Source organism: Anomaloglossus baeobatrachus, chromosome 4, assembly GCF_048569485.1.
Source record: "Anomaloglossus baeobatrachus isolate aAnoBae1 chromosome 4, aAnoBae1.hap1, whole genome shotgun sequence".
Lineage (NCBI taxonomy): Eukaryota > Metazoa > Chordata > Amphibia > Anura > Aromobatidae > Anomaloglossus > Anomaloglossus baeobatrachus.
Genome location: NC_134356.1, coordinates 212,586,145 through 212,603,540, shown reverse-complemented (window position 1 = coordinate 212,603,540; position 17,396 = coordinate 212,586,145). Strand labels below are relative to the sequence as shown.

At 45.1% G+C, this 17,396-nt stretch overlaps 1 protein-coding gene across 1 annotated transcript in view; it reads right to left on the bottom strand.

Moving 5' to 3' along the window:
• Positions 1-17,396, bottom strand: part of HK3 (hexokinase 3) — a 204,989-nt gene that overhangs the window by 37,185 nt on the left and 150,408 nt on the right. Inside the window, exons 9-15 of the mRNA XM_075344649.1 lie at positions 10,863-11,018; positions 8,084-8,317; positions 4,450-4,754; positions 4,224-4,372; positions 1,416-1,535; positions 1,239-1,334; positions 1,056-1,155 (exon numbers count right to left, since the gene is read on the bottom strand). Of these exons, the coding sequence (XP_075200764.1) occupies positions 1,056-1,155; positions 1,239-1,334; positions 1,416-1,535; positions 4,224-4,372; positions 4,450-4,754; positions 8,084-8,317; positions 10,863-11,018 (1,160 nt within the window). The remainder of the gene's footprint in view (positions 1-1,055; positions 1,156-1,238; positions 1,335-1,415; positions 1,536-4,223; positions 4,373-4,449; positions 4,755-8,083; positions 8,318-10,862; positions 11,019-17,396) is intronic.

Genomic DNA, 17,396 nt, shown 5'->3' with positions numbered 1-17,396 from the left:
TCATGGAACTAGAGCATGGTACTGCAATAAGATGCAACAAGTCAGTTTGTGAAATTTCTTTCCTCTTAAATATGTCACCATCAACTGTGAGTGATGATGAAAAGCAGAAGTATTGAGGAGCCACAGCAACTCTGCTACGAAGTTAAGAACATGCAAAGTTACAGAGAGGGGTTGTGGAGTGCTGAGGCATGTAGTGCAGAAAAGTCACCAATGCTCTACTGACTCTGGCATTAACATCAGCACAGGAACTGTGCATCAGGAGCTTCATTGAATGGGGTTTCACGGCTGAGCAGCTGCATTCAAGCTATTAATCACAAAGCACAATTGCCAAACATCTGATGTAGTGTTGTAAAACATGCCCCACTACTTTATTTGGAGTAGTGGAAACGTGTCCGTGAAGTGACCGATCATGCTACAAAGATGGTGGAGTTTGGCAAATGCCAGGAAAAGGTTACCTGTCTGACTATTAGTTTGATGAGGAAGAGATAATGCTTAGGGTTGTTTTTCAGGCATTGATCTAGTTCCAGTGAAAGAAAATCTTTATTTCAGCATACAATTTTATGCTTCCAATTTTGTGAAACATTTTGGAAAAGGTCATTATTTGATCCAGTATGACTGGGCCAAATGCAGAAAGCAAAGTCCATAAAGAGATTGTTAAGGCCATAGTCGCACTTGCGAGAGACTCGCGCGAGTCTCGCATCGCATCACCCGGCATGGCCACACACTCTCCTTGACAGGAGGTGTAGGCCGTGCCGGGTGATGCGATGCGAGACTCGCGCGAGTCTCTCGCAAGTGTGACTCTGGCCTAAAAGTGTTTGTTGTGGAAGATTTTGACCTTAACTCTATCAAACACCTTTGGAATTAACTGGAGAATGAGAACTATGCCCTCTTATCCAACATCAGTGTGTGACCAAACAAATGTTCTTCTGGATTACTGGGCATTAATTTCCCTGAGACACATTCCAAAAACTTAGAAAAAGCCTTGAAAAATCATAAGAACTCCTGAAGGTGTAATATGTAGCTGTCCCAATACTTTTGTTCTTAAAGTTTCTTACCTACTATTAGGCCTACTTCACAGGCTGGATCATCATATCCACAGGACATCATTGTTCCCACCGTATCATTCACAAGCGCTATAACATAGAAGTCAGCGTTCTGTAAAATATAGAGCACAAATAATCACTATGGGAAAAGAGAAACCTGAATAAGACAGAAGGCATTCATCAAACTGCTATTACCTGTTTCCGTACTGCAGCTTCTCTGAGCAGCCGGACCACATCTTCTCCCACACATCCTGAAGCACTGAAACCCTTTGTCCAAGAAATCAGGATGCCCTAATTTAGGCGAGAAAACTCTTAAGTACCTGTGCAGTTGGTTTAAGAACAAGGATATATTTTTTTTTATATATATCTTACCTGATCTAGACTGTTCTGCTTACAAGGAAAGGAGAATGTAAAACCCAAGGGCAATCTTTTCCCTTGAAGATTATTTTCTTTTTGAAATTCTGTTATGCAATTCACAATGTGATCGAAGAGCTGAGAAGAGAGGAAAAGGAAAATAATTAGTTGTATAGGAATCTCGAGATCAGCAAATGCACAATCCCATCAGTTTTCATTTATTACTTTTCTAGTGGTGAAGATGAAAACAAATTGAGGTCAGGTTTTATATCCCAGGACAAAGAAGATCTCAATGCCCTATCTATGAACACATGGTCAATTCCCCACTACTAGCTTGCCACCATAAGGGTTGCAATGATCTTACCCAAAGATGCAAATGGGTATAAATTAACAAAAGTGCAAGGACTGAAATAGTTCAGAAGTAAGATTTTAACACCACAAAACATTCACACATGTCGAGATTTGGATTAGAACGCCTTCACATATCAGTGATTCCGGTATGTACAGTATGACGTCCATTTTCATACCTACCGGAGTCACAGACATACACAGATCCATTCAAATCAATGGGTCTGCGTACACATCAGTGTTTTCTCATGGACGTGTGTTTTCCCCGGCAGCACAGATGTCACACAAGCCACATACTGATTTGATCCGTGTGACATCAGTATGACACGTACCAGAGAAAACAAGTGTCTTTGAAATAAAATTATTTTCTATACTCTTCTGTCTACAGCGCTGCCGTCTTCGGCGCTGCTTTAACTTGCTTCCAGGTCTGCTCATTATGCTCATGAATATTCACTGCACCGCGGACCTGGAAGCAGCAGTGCCGAAGACATGAGCAGCGGGGACAGCAGCGCTGGAGACAGGTGAGTAAAAAGTTCCTGCTCTCCGTGTGCTATCACGAATAGAACACGGTAAACACTAGCGTGCCAAAATCATGGCCCACTGATGGGCAATATACGCCTTCAACAAGGCCATGCAAAACACAAACGTTTTTCATGGATGTGTGAAGGGGGCTTAACAGTGTAAAATCCTAGGATAGTCTGCATTCAATGGGGTTTCTGCATTCAATGGGGTTTCTGCATTTCTGTTCACATGCAACAGGAAAGAGAAGAAAAAAAAAAATTTGGACAGACATGCTAAAAATTAAGCCCACTGAACGCCAACTGAATTTGTGGCGCCCCTGACCTGGTCAGGCACCACTGAGTACTGCACCCATGCTGGGGACAGTACAAAACAGGTGATCCAGAAGGCTGACCGAGGTGTGACTACACAGGCGCATAGTGATCAGGTCTCACACATGTACCTTTGAGAGGACCCCTGGGGATCCCAGGAGGGGGCGAAGCCTCCACCTCCACCCGAGGGGTGGAGGGGGCGAAGCCTCCATCTCCACTCGAGGGGTGTGGTAGAGAGCCTGGTTGCTAGGTGACGTAGGCAAGAATAGGAGAGGAGGAGCAGTGAGCCAGTTTAGTGTGCAGCTCAGGCAAAGCAGACGTGAGGAGCAGACCCTGGGGCTGTTGCAGTCTAACAGCGTCCGCGCAGTGACTACCGACGGGGGAGAACGGTCACCTGGGAGTGCTGCCCGAAATCCACACACAGCTAAAGAGAGAGCAACGGAGTGGAAAGTAAGGAGACTGTCAGGGAGAACCAGGCCCAAACGGGTAGCAGGTCCCAGTGCAGGGATAGATTCACCTTTCCTTTGCCAAACCTGCATGAGGGGGCACTTTACACCCCCAAGACAACACCACAGAGTCCGCAGCCACGTAGCCAAAGTTAGGGCCCATAGCTCACAGGAGGCAAGCAGCCGGAGTGACCTGGTCCAGGCTACAAGCAAACTGGCCAAAAAGAAGGGGAGAGAGGCACCAGCAACTTCCCTGGGCGACCCCAGCAGGGCTTCAAGCAGGGGTTACCCCAAAACACAACGGGCTAAGGAAGGCGAGTTGGTAGCCACCCTCATAAATCAGCCTGAAGGACACCTGGTTCCAGCCTGGTTCATCCCAGCTACGCCCGGGTTACTCACCCTGCCACCATCAGTGAGTAAAATCCCTGAAAGACATCCTGCTTGTGCGTGTGAGTCATTCTGCGACTTGTGGTTCCACACACCTACACGGGACCCTGGGGCCTGCCTCACTCTCAGGAGGCTATTACAACTGACTGCACCTACCATCAGCCCCAGGCACCCCTAACCTGCAGTGGCGGTCCCCATTGACCGCAATTCTGAGAGTGGCGTCACGACAATCAAAATAGAAGATTTCCTACCTGTGACAAGATCCAGCCGCGTGGAGTCCCTGAAGGTAATGCACCGCTGCACCGACACCGAGCCTCGGGGCCCCACAAATTAATCCTAATATAGATCCGTTGCACATTCAGAAGTACGAATGTAAAAATTCATAGTGGCTTTATTGCCAATTTGTGAACTGCACCCAATATTCATATATAATATACATATGTAATACAGTACTACGGTTTCAACAAAATAAAGTCTTTTTTGCCTTAGTGCATTTAACAGTAAGTAGTAGCATTAGCAGAAACCTGGTGGGCATGTACATCTATACGCCATGGCTGCTGAACCAGGGCAATAATGACTAGGACACATGCAATTGTGAAGGCCTAGTAATCACAAGAGGCACCCAGGATGCTGGCATATGAGTGAAGGGAAAGTTTGCACTGCCTTGATCAAGTTGCCAAGGAGTACCAAAGGGAACGCTAGACCATGAGCAATCATTTTACTTGGCTATTTGTATTGACTAATAAACCCAATTTAGGTTATACATCTGGCAGGTTACCATATGCAGCAAGTCATAAATAATCATTAAACCGTACTTCTTCTCCAGTTCCTTGGATTTTTTCAGTTGGCAAGGCAAAAGTTTTGCTTTTTATTTGTACTCCTCTCTCATTTTTTACGCCCACGTGTGTATATAAAACACGGAAGTTGGTTCCTCCCAAGTCAAGAGCTAGAAATTCTCCACGTTCTATAAAAGATTAAAATGTTTTACAATTTTCAACAATTTACTACATAAAAGTGACAGATACTTAGTTTATTAGTTACCCGTTCCATTTGGTGTAGCGCGCACAAATGTGGGGAGCATCTTCACAATAGCTGCAGGTTGTGTACATTTTTGAAGACCAATTTCCATTTCATTTCGCATGCGTTTTTGGATTTCTTTTAGTTTTGCCTGGGTCATAACAAAAGGTTCTAAGATTTTATCAATTAATTGTCTTTGGTCAGCAAGCCGCTGCGCTACAGCCGTTACGATTGCTGTGCCTTTTCCACTTCCATCTTCAGACACTAGAAACTTAATTTGGCAGCCTGGAGCCAACTCCTTCAGAGTCTGATTGAGATGTTCACTAAACCTGTAATATAATCAAGGGACGCAATTTGATATTTTATCAACCATCATCCGGTTTACCATCATGAAGAAGATGGTCAATGTGAAAGTTAGGCCTTTTTCACACATCAGTATTTATAAGGCAAAACTAGAAGTGGAACCAACACAGAACAACTGTATTTAAAGATTTCCCACCTGTCCCACCTTTATTTTGGACCCAAGTTGGGCTTACAAATAGTAATGAAACCATAAATTGATTCCTAAATAAGGCAGTGATTCACACAACTGTCTACTAGCCATTTTATGGCAGAAATTCCAAGTCCAACAGAGTCAACTGATGCAAACAGCTTCATGTATACCTATGAGATTGGTAGGTGAGGACAGAAGACAAACAGTTGGTCCAGGAATTGGGGCCATAACAAAGCTGTTATAAAGTCTTGGGTATAAGCCTTAGGCAGGCTTTACACGTTGCGACATCGCTACCGATATATCGTCGAGGTCACGTTGTTAGTGACGCACATCCAGCGCCGGTAGCGACATTGCAACGTGTAAATCCTAGGTGCGACGATGAACGAGCACAGAAGCGTACAATATCGCTGATCTGCGTAACGTCGTTCATTTCCATAATGTTGGTTCGGCCGCAGGTACGATGTTGTTTGTCATTCCTGCAGCACCACACATCGTTATGTGTAAACCCGCAGGAACGACAAACATCTCCTTACCTGCGCCCACCGGCAATGCGGAAGGAAGAAGGTGGGCGGGATGTTATGTCCTGCTCATCTCCGCCCCTCCGCTTCTATTGGCCGGCCGCTTAGTGACATCACGGTGACATCGCGGTAACGCAGAATGTACCTCCCCCTTGAAGGAGGGATTGTTTGGCGGTCACCGCGACGTCGCCGACCAGGTATGTGCGTGTGAAGCTGCCATAGCAATAATGTTCGCTACGGAAGCGATCACCAGATATCGCATGTGCGACGGGGGCGGGTGATATTGCGCTCGACAATGCTAGCCGATGTTAGTGATGTTGCAACGTGTAAAGTACCACTTAGTTCTTATACTGCTTCAGTTCTGAAATAAATGTGAAGATATGGACCTAATGTTTGATAAAATTTGCTGATGAAGATAGAACAAGCATTTCTAGCCTTATGCTTTTTTCCCCGCAAATTAAATTATATCGGACTAATTAAGAACTAGCAGAGGATATACTATATTATAGCCTGTATAGCTGGACAATAACCCAGTAAATAAGATAATATACCACACTGATTGTTAGATTAAAGAGATTTCTACTTCTTTAAGGGGTGCTTCACACACAGCGAGCTCGCTGCCGAGATCGCTGCTGAGTCACGGTTTTTGTGACGCAGCAGTGACCTCATTAGCGATCTCGCTGTGTGTGACACTGAGCAGCGATCTGGCCCCTGCTGCGAGATCGCTGCTCGTTACACACAGCCCTGGTTCGTTTTCTTCAAAGCCGCTCTCCTGCTGTGACACACAGATCGCTGTGTGTGACAGCAAGAGAGCGACAAATGAAGCGAGCAGGGAGCAGGAGCCGGCGTCTGACAGCTGAGGTAAGCTGTATCCAAGATAAACATCGGGTAACCAAGGTGGTTACCCGATATTTACCTTAGTTACCAGCCTCTGCAGCTCTCACGCTGCCTGTGCTGCCGGCTCCGGCTCTCTGCACATGTAGCTGCTGTACACATCGGGTTAATTAACCCGATGTGTACAGCAGCTAGGAGAGCAAGGAGCCAGCGCTCAGTGTGCGAGGCTCCCTGCTCTCTGCACATGTAGCTGCATTACACATCGGGTTAATTAACCCGATGTGTACTGTAGCTAGGAGAGCAAGGAGCCAGCGCTTAGTGTGCGCGGCTCCCTGCTCCCTGCTCACACTGGTAACTAATGTAAACATCGGGTAACCATACCCGATGTTTACCTTAGTTACCAGTCTCCGCAGCTTCCAGACGGCGGCTCCGTGCAAGCGCAGCGTCGCTTGCACGTCGCTGCTGGCTGGGGGCTGTTCACTGGTCGCTGGTGAGATCTGCCTGTTTGACAGCTCACCAGCGACCATGTAGCGATGCAGCAGCGATCCTGACCAGGTCAGATCGCTGGTCGGATCGCTGCTGCATCGCTAAGTGTGAAGGTACCCTAAGTGATGGCATTTCTAAGGCATATGCCATTAATTGATGATTGCTGGGGAGCCAACATCTGGCACCCTCATTGATATTAAGAATCAAGAGGCCACAGTGATGTGTCAGCATTGTACTACCTTTCTATTTTCAGTCTAAAATGATATTGCAGATTTCCTCTTTTACAGAAATCTTTTACAGAATAACAATTTTTCTGCTTGCTTGCTCCTTATCACGTGACATGGGGTGCATCTACAAGGGTTAATTTACCTCCTCTCACTCAACCAGCACTGGAACTTGGTTTTAGGCTGACCCTGACAGTCCACACAATGTGCTGCCACCACTCATCAAACCCAAAGGGGTGATGAGCACTTGAAATATGCTACTGTCTGACAATCAACTCCATGTAAGGCTATGGACTCTTTAGAGCAAGCAAGGATCAAACATATTAACGTTTTAAGCTTTAATATAAAAAATACTGTGCTTACAATAATAGGTATAAAAGATAAAGCTAAAACAGCACACAAATATGCAAAACAGCTCTAAAATAAAAAGAGAGAAATAACAGAAATACTCAAACGTTCCAGGCTAAAGTAATATTTTGTTTCCTTGAGGGAAGGATACATGAATTATGGAACAAAATCAGCACCGGCTGACCCCCACATATGAACATCTTCCTAGTCTGGCCCAGGTTTTGTCCTGGGCTCATATTTCCAGGATGGCCTAGATTATAATATTACGGTTGATGATCTGTAACTGGACAGTGGCCTAATTTAGGGCAAGCATATTGCATTGGAAATACTTTGTGTCTACTATTCCACCTACCCCCCCTCCAGATAGTATGTGAGAAATATCAACCCTGGCTACAATGACCAACTGCCCACACTTTGAAGCTTAGACTTAAGGGTGCTTTACACGCTGCGAGATCGCTAGCGATCTCGTTAGCGATGTGACACGCCAGATCGCAGATAAGATTTGCCGAGATCGCACATAGGTCATTTTGTACCACCCGTCACATGTGCAATCTCAGCAAATCGTATGTGCGATCTGGCGTGTTACATCGCTAATGAGATCGCTAGCGATGTCGCAGCGTGTAAAGCACCCTTTAGAGTCCATATTTTGGCAATAGATAAGTAACCACAATACAGAGCTCTACAACCCTAATTGCTGCCCAATAGTGAAGCTATGGTATTATACCAAAGAGCTGACAGACATTTTAATCTCTTACTTTGGGTTGGTCTTGTAAACAGAACCGTCCACTCCAACAGTCATGTGTCCCATGGGGTCATGATGAGTATTCTTAATGCGGTTGGCAACTGCAGCAAGGCCAGCAGCACATAGCTTTGCAGATCTCGTGCACACGGCACTGCATACATCCTTCACCAGGTCACAATCTTGATTAGTTGGCTTCAGTCCCAAAGAAACCAAGAGAGTTTTAGCTTTTCCTAGACCAGAGGTGTCACTGTACAAGATGTAAAATATGTAAACATTTAGAATCATAAAACAAAAAACTCAGAATATCAGAATACTGGCACTTCCCAATAAGCTTAGGGTATGTGCACGCGTTGTCTGTCAAATACCGGCGCACCCGCTGAGTTTTTGAAGCAGCAGACTTTGACATCCTTTGATGTATTTTCTGATGCTTTTTGCAACTGCCCAAATTTGTTTTCTAAATGTATGTATTAGAAAAAAGAGTGGCTTTTGTTAAAATGTGTTAAAAAAAACTGAACATGTACATCAAGTCATTTTTTTTAAATTGCACCGCATGTGTTAATTTTTTGCCATATTTAGTGCTTTTTCAGGTAGGTTCCAAGGAGAATCCACCTGAAAAAGATGTTGTGTGCACGCCTAGAACTTGTCCAGATGTAAAGTTTTCGATGTGTGTTTTTACATATACATTTTTTCAAGCCAAATGAAAGTGTTTTACCAAAATGAATGAGATTTACAGGGAACCTGTCACCAGATTTGGGGCCTGTAAGCTGTCGGCCACCACCAGTGGGCTCTTATATACAGCATTCTAACATACTGTATATAAGATCCCAGGTCACTGTATAAAACATAAAAAACACTTTAGAACACTCACCTAGGGGGCGCAGTCCGGTGCAGACTGGTCAAATGTGTGTCGCCGTTCTCCGGTGCCGGCGCCTCCTCTTTCGGCCATCTTTGTTCTCCTTCTTCTGAAGTCAGTGTGCATGACGCGTCCTACGTCATACACACTCACCGGCACTGAGGTCCTGCGCAAACGCACTTTGATATGCCCTACTATAGTGCACCTGCGCAGGACCTCAATACAGGCCTGGTGCATGATGTAGAATGATGTACACCGGCTTCAGAAGAAGGAAGCCCAAGATGGCCGAAAGAGAAGGCGCCAGTCCCGGAGAACAGAGCCACAAATTTGACCAGTCTGCACCGGACCACCCTCCTAGGTGAGTATTATAAAGTGTTTATTATGTTTTATAAAGCGGCCTGGGCTTTTATATATAGCATGCTAGAATGCTGTATATAAGAGCTCACTGGTGGTAGCTGCAGCTTATAGGCCCCAAATCCGGTGACAGGTTCCCTTTAAAAAAAAATATATATATATATATATATATATATATAATTTTTTAAATGCTGCATGGCAATTCTTTCACCAGTTTTTCTCCCAGTTAGTTCAAATGGCTTAGCACCAAAATAATATACCTGCGTTATTCATGCTGAAAAAAAAAGCATCAAGACCTCTACATATTATGAACATACATTTACAATATGTGGCTTTTTGAGAATAAAATGGCAATGGACATAAATGAGTGACTGCAGTGTGGGGCCCCGAGGTTCGGTGTCGGTGCAGCGGTGCATTACCTTCAGGGACTCCACGCGGCTGGATCTCGTCACAGGTAGGAAATCCTCTATTTTGATTGTCGTGACGCCACTCTCAGAATTGCGGTCAGTGGGGACCGCCACTGCAGGTTAGGGGTGCCTGGGGCTGATAGTAGGTGCAGTCAGTTGTAATAGCCTCCTGAGAGTGAGGCATGCCCCAGGGTCCCGTGTAGGTGTGTGGAACTACAAGTCGCAGAATGACTCACACGCACAAGCAGGATGTCTTTCAGGGATTTTACTCACTGATGGTGGCAGGGTGAGTAACCCGGGCGTAGCTGGGATGAACCAGGCTGGAACCAGGTGTCCTTCAGGCTGACTTATGAGGGTGGCTACCAACTCGCCTTCCTTAGCCCGTTGTGTTTTGGGGTAACCCCTGCTTGAAGCCCTGCTGGGGTCGCCCAGGGAAGTTGCTGGTGCCTCTCTCCCCTTCTTTCTGGCCCGTTTGCTTGTAGCCTGGACCAGGTCACTCCGGCTGCTTGCCTCCTGTGAGCTATGGGCCCTCACTTTGGCTACGTGGCTGCGGACTCTGTGGTGTTGTCTTGGGGGTGTAAAGTGCCCCCTTATGCAGGTTTGGCAAAGGACAGGTGGATCTATCCCTGCACCGGGACCTGTTACCCGTTTGGGCCTGGTATCTCCCTGACAGTCTCCTTACTTTCCACTCCGTTGCTCTCTCTTTAGCCGTGTGTGGATTTCGGGCAGCACTACCAGGTGACCGTTCTCCCCCGTCGGTAGTCACTGCGCGTACGTTGTCAGAATTGTGTAGAGCTACAGGGTCTGCTTCTGCCCTCCCTGAACTTCACCACTCAACTGTCCTCGGCTCACTCTTCCCTCCTCTCCTGTTCTTGCCTACGTCACCTAGCAACCAGGCTCTCTACCACACCCCTCGAGTGGAGATGGAGGCTTCGCCCCCTCCACCCCTCGAGTGGAGATGGAGGCTTCGCCCCCTCCTGGGATCCCCAGGGGTCCTCTCAAAGGTACATGTGTGAGACCTGATCACTATGCGCCTGTGTAGTCACACCTCGGTCAGCCTTCTGGATTACCTGTTTTGTACTGTCCCCAGCATGGGTGCAGTACTCAGTGGTGCCTGACCAGGTCAGGGGCGCCACAGCAGCATAGTGAAATGCATGTTGAAATACTGAAATACTTACTTCTCAATATCTGACACATCATGGGTTTGTATTGCTTCTTTGGTAAGTAGTTGAGGTGTTGTGATGCCGCCAAACAGTAGACCTTTATTCGCCAGTTTAATAATTATTTGACGCACAATTTCTCCCATGTACAATCCACTAATCATCTTATCAAACCTGCATATGAACAAAAGATGGGCAAGTATATAAATTGCCTTTTATGATGCTATTAAAAGGACTTTCCATTTCACCATACACTAGTTGTAGCTGGTGAAAGGAAAAATCAGTTTACAGCCACTGCCTAAAACCATATGCAATTATAATACAAGTAAATTGAGTTTTCAAAACCCTATTTGCACATTGCAAAAATATCAGTATGACAATGAGATTCTCAAATCTCTAGCATTCTCATTCTTCTTATTATTACAGAAATCACCCTTCAAAGAAGCAGGGTGAAATTCACAACAAAAAATATTAGTAATGCAGTCGTCGTGAATTGGTTGCCAAATTTGCAACCAAATCTGAAGTGGAATATTCTCTGAAAAGTGTGAACATACTGTCATACGCTGTCCGAATCCGCCTTTGCAGATCGCTACTACCATGTCGGACTCTACTACTGAGTCCGACAAACAACCTATCATGCGCTGCCCAGATTGGCACCTGCAGTTTGCTACTACCAGGTTGGACTCTGTACACACTTCAGACTCTAACTAGTCACTGGACACCAAAAGGAAGATTGCCACTGATGCCAGGATATCGCAACAGCCAAGCAGATGCTATCTTCGGTGATAACTCAGGAAACTCCCCAGTCTTAAGTAGGAGGAGACCAGCTGAAGATGGTGATTAGCAACCTCATTCTCTGAGAAGCCACACACTGCTCCAGGAGGCATTAACTCCTAAAACGCCTATAGTGGTGATATAACAGCCAACACCCGGTAGGACAGAGCTCCTCAATAGAAGCCAGTTTGATTGTTAGAATCTGAAGTGTGTACAGAGTCCAACCTGGTAGTAGAAAACTGCGGGTGCTGATCCGGGAAGCACATGATAGGTTGTCTGTCAGACTCAGTAGTGTGGACAGAGTCCAACATGGTAGTAGTGATCCGCAAACACAGATCCGGACAGCACATGACACATACCCTTAAAGGAGTTGTGCACTACTAGGGCAACCCCTTCTCATTCCACATGTTTCTTCCCAAGGTAAAATAATAAAGGCTATACTCACCTCCAGTGCCGACACCTTTCCAGCAGTGTCCGGGTTCATGGTGCCTGGGTTCACATGGGGTTGTGACGTCATGTGAGCCCCAAGTCCAATCAGTACCAGCTTCCTTCTCCTCGCCTTTGGACCAAGCGAGTTAATCAACAGGAAGTGACCACTGCAGCTGTATTCACTTCCTGTTAATTGTTAATTTGGTCTGAAGGCAGGGAGAAGGAAGCTGGTACTAATTGGACATGGGGCTAGCGTGATGTCACAACCCCACGTGAACCCCAGCACAGTGAGCCTAGACACTGCTTTAAGGGTGCCAGTATGGAAGGTTAGTATAGGCTTCAAATGTGGAATGAGAAGGGTTTGTTCTAATAGTGGACAACCCCTTTAAGCTACTGAAAATTACTGTTTGTAGAAAGAAAGCAGAGAAATGTAGTATCTATTAAAAGCAGAAAAACCTTTCAAAACCCAGCATCACACTAAGCACGAAACCAGTTCCACTTTCAATTAGCAATGGGCTTTTTCTGTGATACTAAGAAAATATATGAGGACCATTAGAATAAATTATAATTCCCAGAGTAAAATTGAATTATTATAAAATACATTTTTTTTAAGAAGTTATTTTTCACATTCTTGCTAAAAGCTTTCCTTAAAGGATGTGAGAAACTTTAATGAATTAAAGCAAAGGAATGGCTCTGTCCAATACTTTGTTTCCCCGTCTGACCACCTGCATAATTACATTTTCTTTTGAGGTTAAAACAAAGATGTTCCATATTAGTAACGTCTGCACACAGGAACATCCTACTGTACTTAGATCATTTTGCTACAGTTAATTGGAGATCAACATCATATAGGGAAGGTATAAAATATGTGCTAGGAGTATAATTAGCTCTCAGATGTTCAAAGTCCGTCTAGCGTATTATTCTCCACATTTGAAGATGAAGGTTTTGTAATTTTGTAAGCCCCTTGCAGTTTGCACAGTATGGAAGGCATTTGGTTGAACTAAATGGGTTTCTGAACAAAAACTCTATTAGGCTACAATGCCTTTATAATACAACCTTCGCTCACATTTTACATTTGACTATTTGGTGGGTCACATTTGTTTTCTGATATGTCTTATGAGTCAGCTGTCACACCCAGTTCAGATAAGCGCATGGTATATTGTCCATTTTTCATCACGGACTAGTTTCAACCTTATTACTTTTCAGGTCCACATTTTTTAGAACCATATTTATACAATAGTTTATACTGTACATGGTCAAATATTGTTCTGTATTAATAATGGCAATGTATCCATAAAAATCTGATATAATACAAATAATCCATAAGGGATCCCATTTTTTCCTGTGCACCCATGGACTTGAATAGGAGAGTCTCACCAAACTAGGAAAGAGAATATTGCATACTGTAATTTGTCTCTTTTTCACATGGCCACTTGTTGCTTGTGAGAAACCTCATCTGATCAGCCTTATTGAATAATATTGGTCTGTGTGCTATGCGATTTTAAACAGACAATACACGCACATTTAATATAAAAAGGGTGGTGCACTAGTTATTTTTCCAAGGCACATCAATATTATGTTGAGAAACAAGGATTCTCTCAAATACCTTGTTGTGCCCGTAGTGCCTGTGACTGGCCTTATTTTGGTCCACTCATCCCCTTCTCGTGATCCCTGGGCTTTGTGACCTCTAATGTCTAACTTCCAGTTGACCTAGCATCACCGAGCCTGGCCCCAGTCTCCTTGAGTGACTGGACTGTGGGTGGCATTTCACCGGTCATCACAGCCCAGCGTCAAAGCCCAGCGTCACAGCCCAGCATCTCCCTGCTTCCTCCTTCGCTGCAGAGTGCCGCAAGCAGGAGCAACACTGGGTTATGACGAGCGGTGAAATGACGCCCACAGCCCAGTCACTCAGGAAGATTGGGGCCGGGCTCGGTGATGACAAGTCAACTGGAAGTTGACTTGACATCACCCGACATCAGAGGTCACAAAGCATAAGGTTCACAAGAAGGTGATGAGCGGACTGCAATAGCACGTCTCACAGGCGCTATTGGCAATACAAGGTATTTGAGAGAAACCTTGTTTCTCAACATAATATCTATGTGGCTTGAAAAACTAAGTAGTGAACCACCTCTTTAATGTTCGGTTGAATAATCATTGGATCTACCAGTGTAAATGATTCTAAAAAAAGGCTCATTTAATTTGTTCCAGGTGTATTTTCTTGTACAAATTTACCCTTTTAAAACATAGGATGTATATAAGTGCTAGGTCGCCTCACTCCCTGTAATTTAAGCTTGTGCAGCGAGCCCACATTATCGACCACACATGTCTGCTGATCTGATCAGCAGACATGTGCAGCTAACAGGCACAGGTGGATTGGATCCTGTTAACCCCTTAGATCACGCTGTCAAACTCTGACAGCACAAGCTAACGCACTCCAGCAGGGATTGTGCTGATTCCCACCACCATCAGAGACCATGTAATGTGATCACAGGGCTCCAATGGGTTGGCATGACTGTGTGCGGTCAGCTGATGACCCCTGTTGCTGACATAACTCACTTCCTGTGAATGCCAGCAGAGTGCCATTATTCACAGGAGATGAGCATTTCTGCTGATCAGAGTGAGGCTGAAGCATCGCTTCAATGACCAGAAACAATCTGGTAGTGCAGGCATAAAGTAACCTAAGGCGCACTAGTAAAATCAATTAAAAAAAAGTGTTTTGGTTTTTTTTTTGAATATGAAAATATAATAAAATAAAAGTTCAAATCACTCCCTTTTTGCCCCCATTGAAAATAAAACAATAAAAAAACAATGAAACAATACATATTTGTTTTTTCCAAATTCAAAAATGCCCGATCTATCAAAATATAATATCAATTAATCTGATTGGTACACGGCACAGCGATAACATTATCAAAACGCCATAATTATGGTTTTTTTCGTCGCCGCAACATTTCATTGAAATGCAATAACCGGTGATGAAAACATTGCAGCTACCAAAAAATGGTATAATTAAAAACACCAGCTCAAGATGCAAAAAATAAGTCATTACTGAGTCCCACATCCCGAAAAATGAGAATACTATGGATCTCGGAAAATGGCGACAAAAGCGCAATTCTTCTTTTTGTACTAACTTCTAAAAATATTTTTTTAAAAGGAAAGTAAAATTACACATGTTCGGTAGCTATGAACTTAAGGGGGCTTTACACGGTAGCGATATCGCTAGCAATTTGTAGCGATAGCGAGCGTGTAAGTACCCGCCCCGTCGCGCATGCGATTGTTTGTGATCGCTGCCGTAGTGAACATTATCGCTACGGCAGCGTCACACATACTTACCTGGTCGGCGGCGTTGCTGTGACTGCCGAACAATCCCTCCTTCAAGGGGGAGAGACGTTCGGCATCACAGCGACGTCACCGCAATGTCACTAAGCGGCCGGCCAATCAAAGCGGAGGGGCGGAGATGAGCAGGACGTAACATCCCGCCCACCTCCTTCCTTCCTCATTGTGGCCGGCGGCAGGTAAGGAGACGTTCCTCGCTCCTGCGGTGTCACACATAGCGATGTGTGCTGCCGCATAAGCGATGAACCACCTGGATAAACAACCCTTACCGATTTTTGAGTTTGCGACAACCTCTCCATGGTGAACGATTTTCACCATTTTTGAGGTCGCTTAAGGTCGCTGGTCAGTTTCACACGCTGCGATATCGTTAATGACGCCGGATGTGCGTCACTAACAACTTGACCCCGACGACAAAACATTAACGATATCGTAGCATGTAAAGCCCCCTTTATACTGACCTGGGGAATCATAATGACAGGTCAGTTTTACCATATAGTGAACATGGTAAATAATAAAAAAAGACAATTGTGCAATTGCACTTTTTGTTTGCAATTTCACCGCATTTGGATTTTTTTACCCTGTTTTTCCAGTACAATATGGGGCAGAATGAATGGTGTTATTCAAAACTACAACTCGTCATGCAAAAAACAAGTCGTCATATGGCTCTATTGAAAAAAAGAAAGTTATGGGTTTTGGAAGATGGGGAGGAAAAAACGAAAACGAAAAATCGATAGGTGGGGAACGGGTTAGAGCTGCACTTAACAGCCTGACCACCAAATTGAATTCTCCAAGAAAAAAAAAAAAAAGGTGCTGGGACAGGAGAGTTGGAGTCGATGAAATAGCTGATTATAAATATTAGGCACAACATAAACAAGAAATTAAACATGAAAATTATTCCAGCTGCAGTCATTAATTACCGTATTTTTCACTTTATAAGACGCACTTTTGTTCCCCCAAATTTTGGGGGAAAGTAGGGGGTGCGGCTTATAATCCGAATATATGGGAATTGGTGTATATATATATATATATATATATATATATATATATACACTACAGAGTCCAGGGGAGGGGTGGGGGCAGCTCTGGAGTGGTGCTGGGGGCTGGTGTAAGCTGCAGGTGTCAGGGGGAGATCTCCTGCTCCCGCTCATATAATATGCACTGCCGCTGTCCATCACCGTGGTGCTGAAACTGCACCGCGGTGATGGGCTGGGGTAGTAGCGCATATTATATCTGCCTGCGCCCCCATTTGATGGCACATGCCCCCCCTGTGTTAGATATGGCCCCCATGCTGCTGCCCATAGTAAAATAAAAAACTCTTTATTTACCTCCTCCAGCGTGTCTCCCCAGTCTCTCTGCTGCCGCTGTGATCAGGCGCATGCAGAGATGCTATCACTCTGCTGTGCCGATCACATGACCGGCACTGAGAACCAGGAAGTACAGGAGCTCAGCAGCACAGAGGGAGACACGAGGGAGGACAGCACTGGAGAAGGTAAGGAAAGAGTGTTTTATTTTACTATGGGCAGCAGCATGGGGGCCATATCTAACACAGGGGGAGTTGTGCAATCCATAGGGGGCCATATCTAACACAGGAGGAGGTGTGCCATCCATAGGGGGCCATATCTAACACAGGAAGAGGTGTGCCATCCATAGGGGGCCATATCTAACACAGGAAGAGGTGTGCCATCCATAGGGGGCCATATCTAACACATGGGGAGGTGTGCCATCCGTAGGGGGTCATATCTAACACAGTGGGAGGTGTGCCATTCATAGGGGGCCATATCTAACACAGGGGGGAGGTGCCATCCATAGAGGGCCATATCTAACACAGGGGGAGGTGTGCCATCCATAGGGGGCCATATATAACACAGTGCCACTGTGCCAGCAATAGGGGACGTGTTCCAACACAGGGGGTCGTGTGCCATAAATATGGGACGTGTTCCATCAATAGGAGACATGTGCCAGCAATAGGGGACGTGTGCCAGCAATAGGGGACATGTGGCATCACTGGGGGAC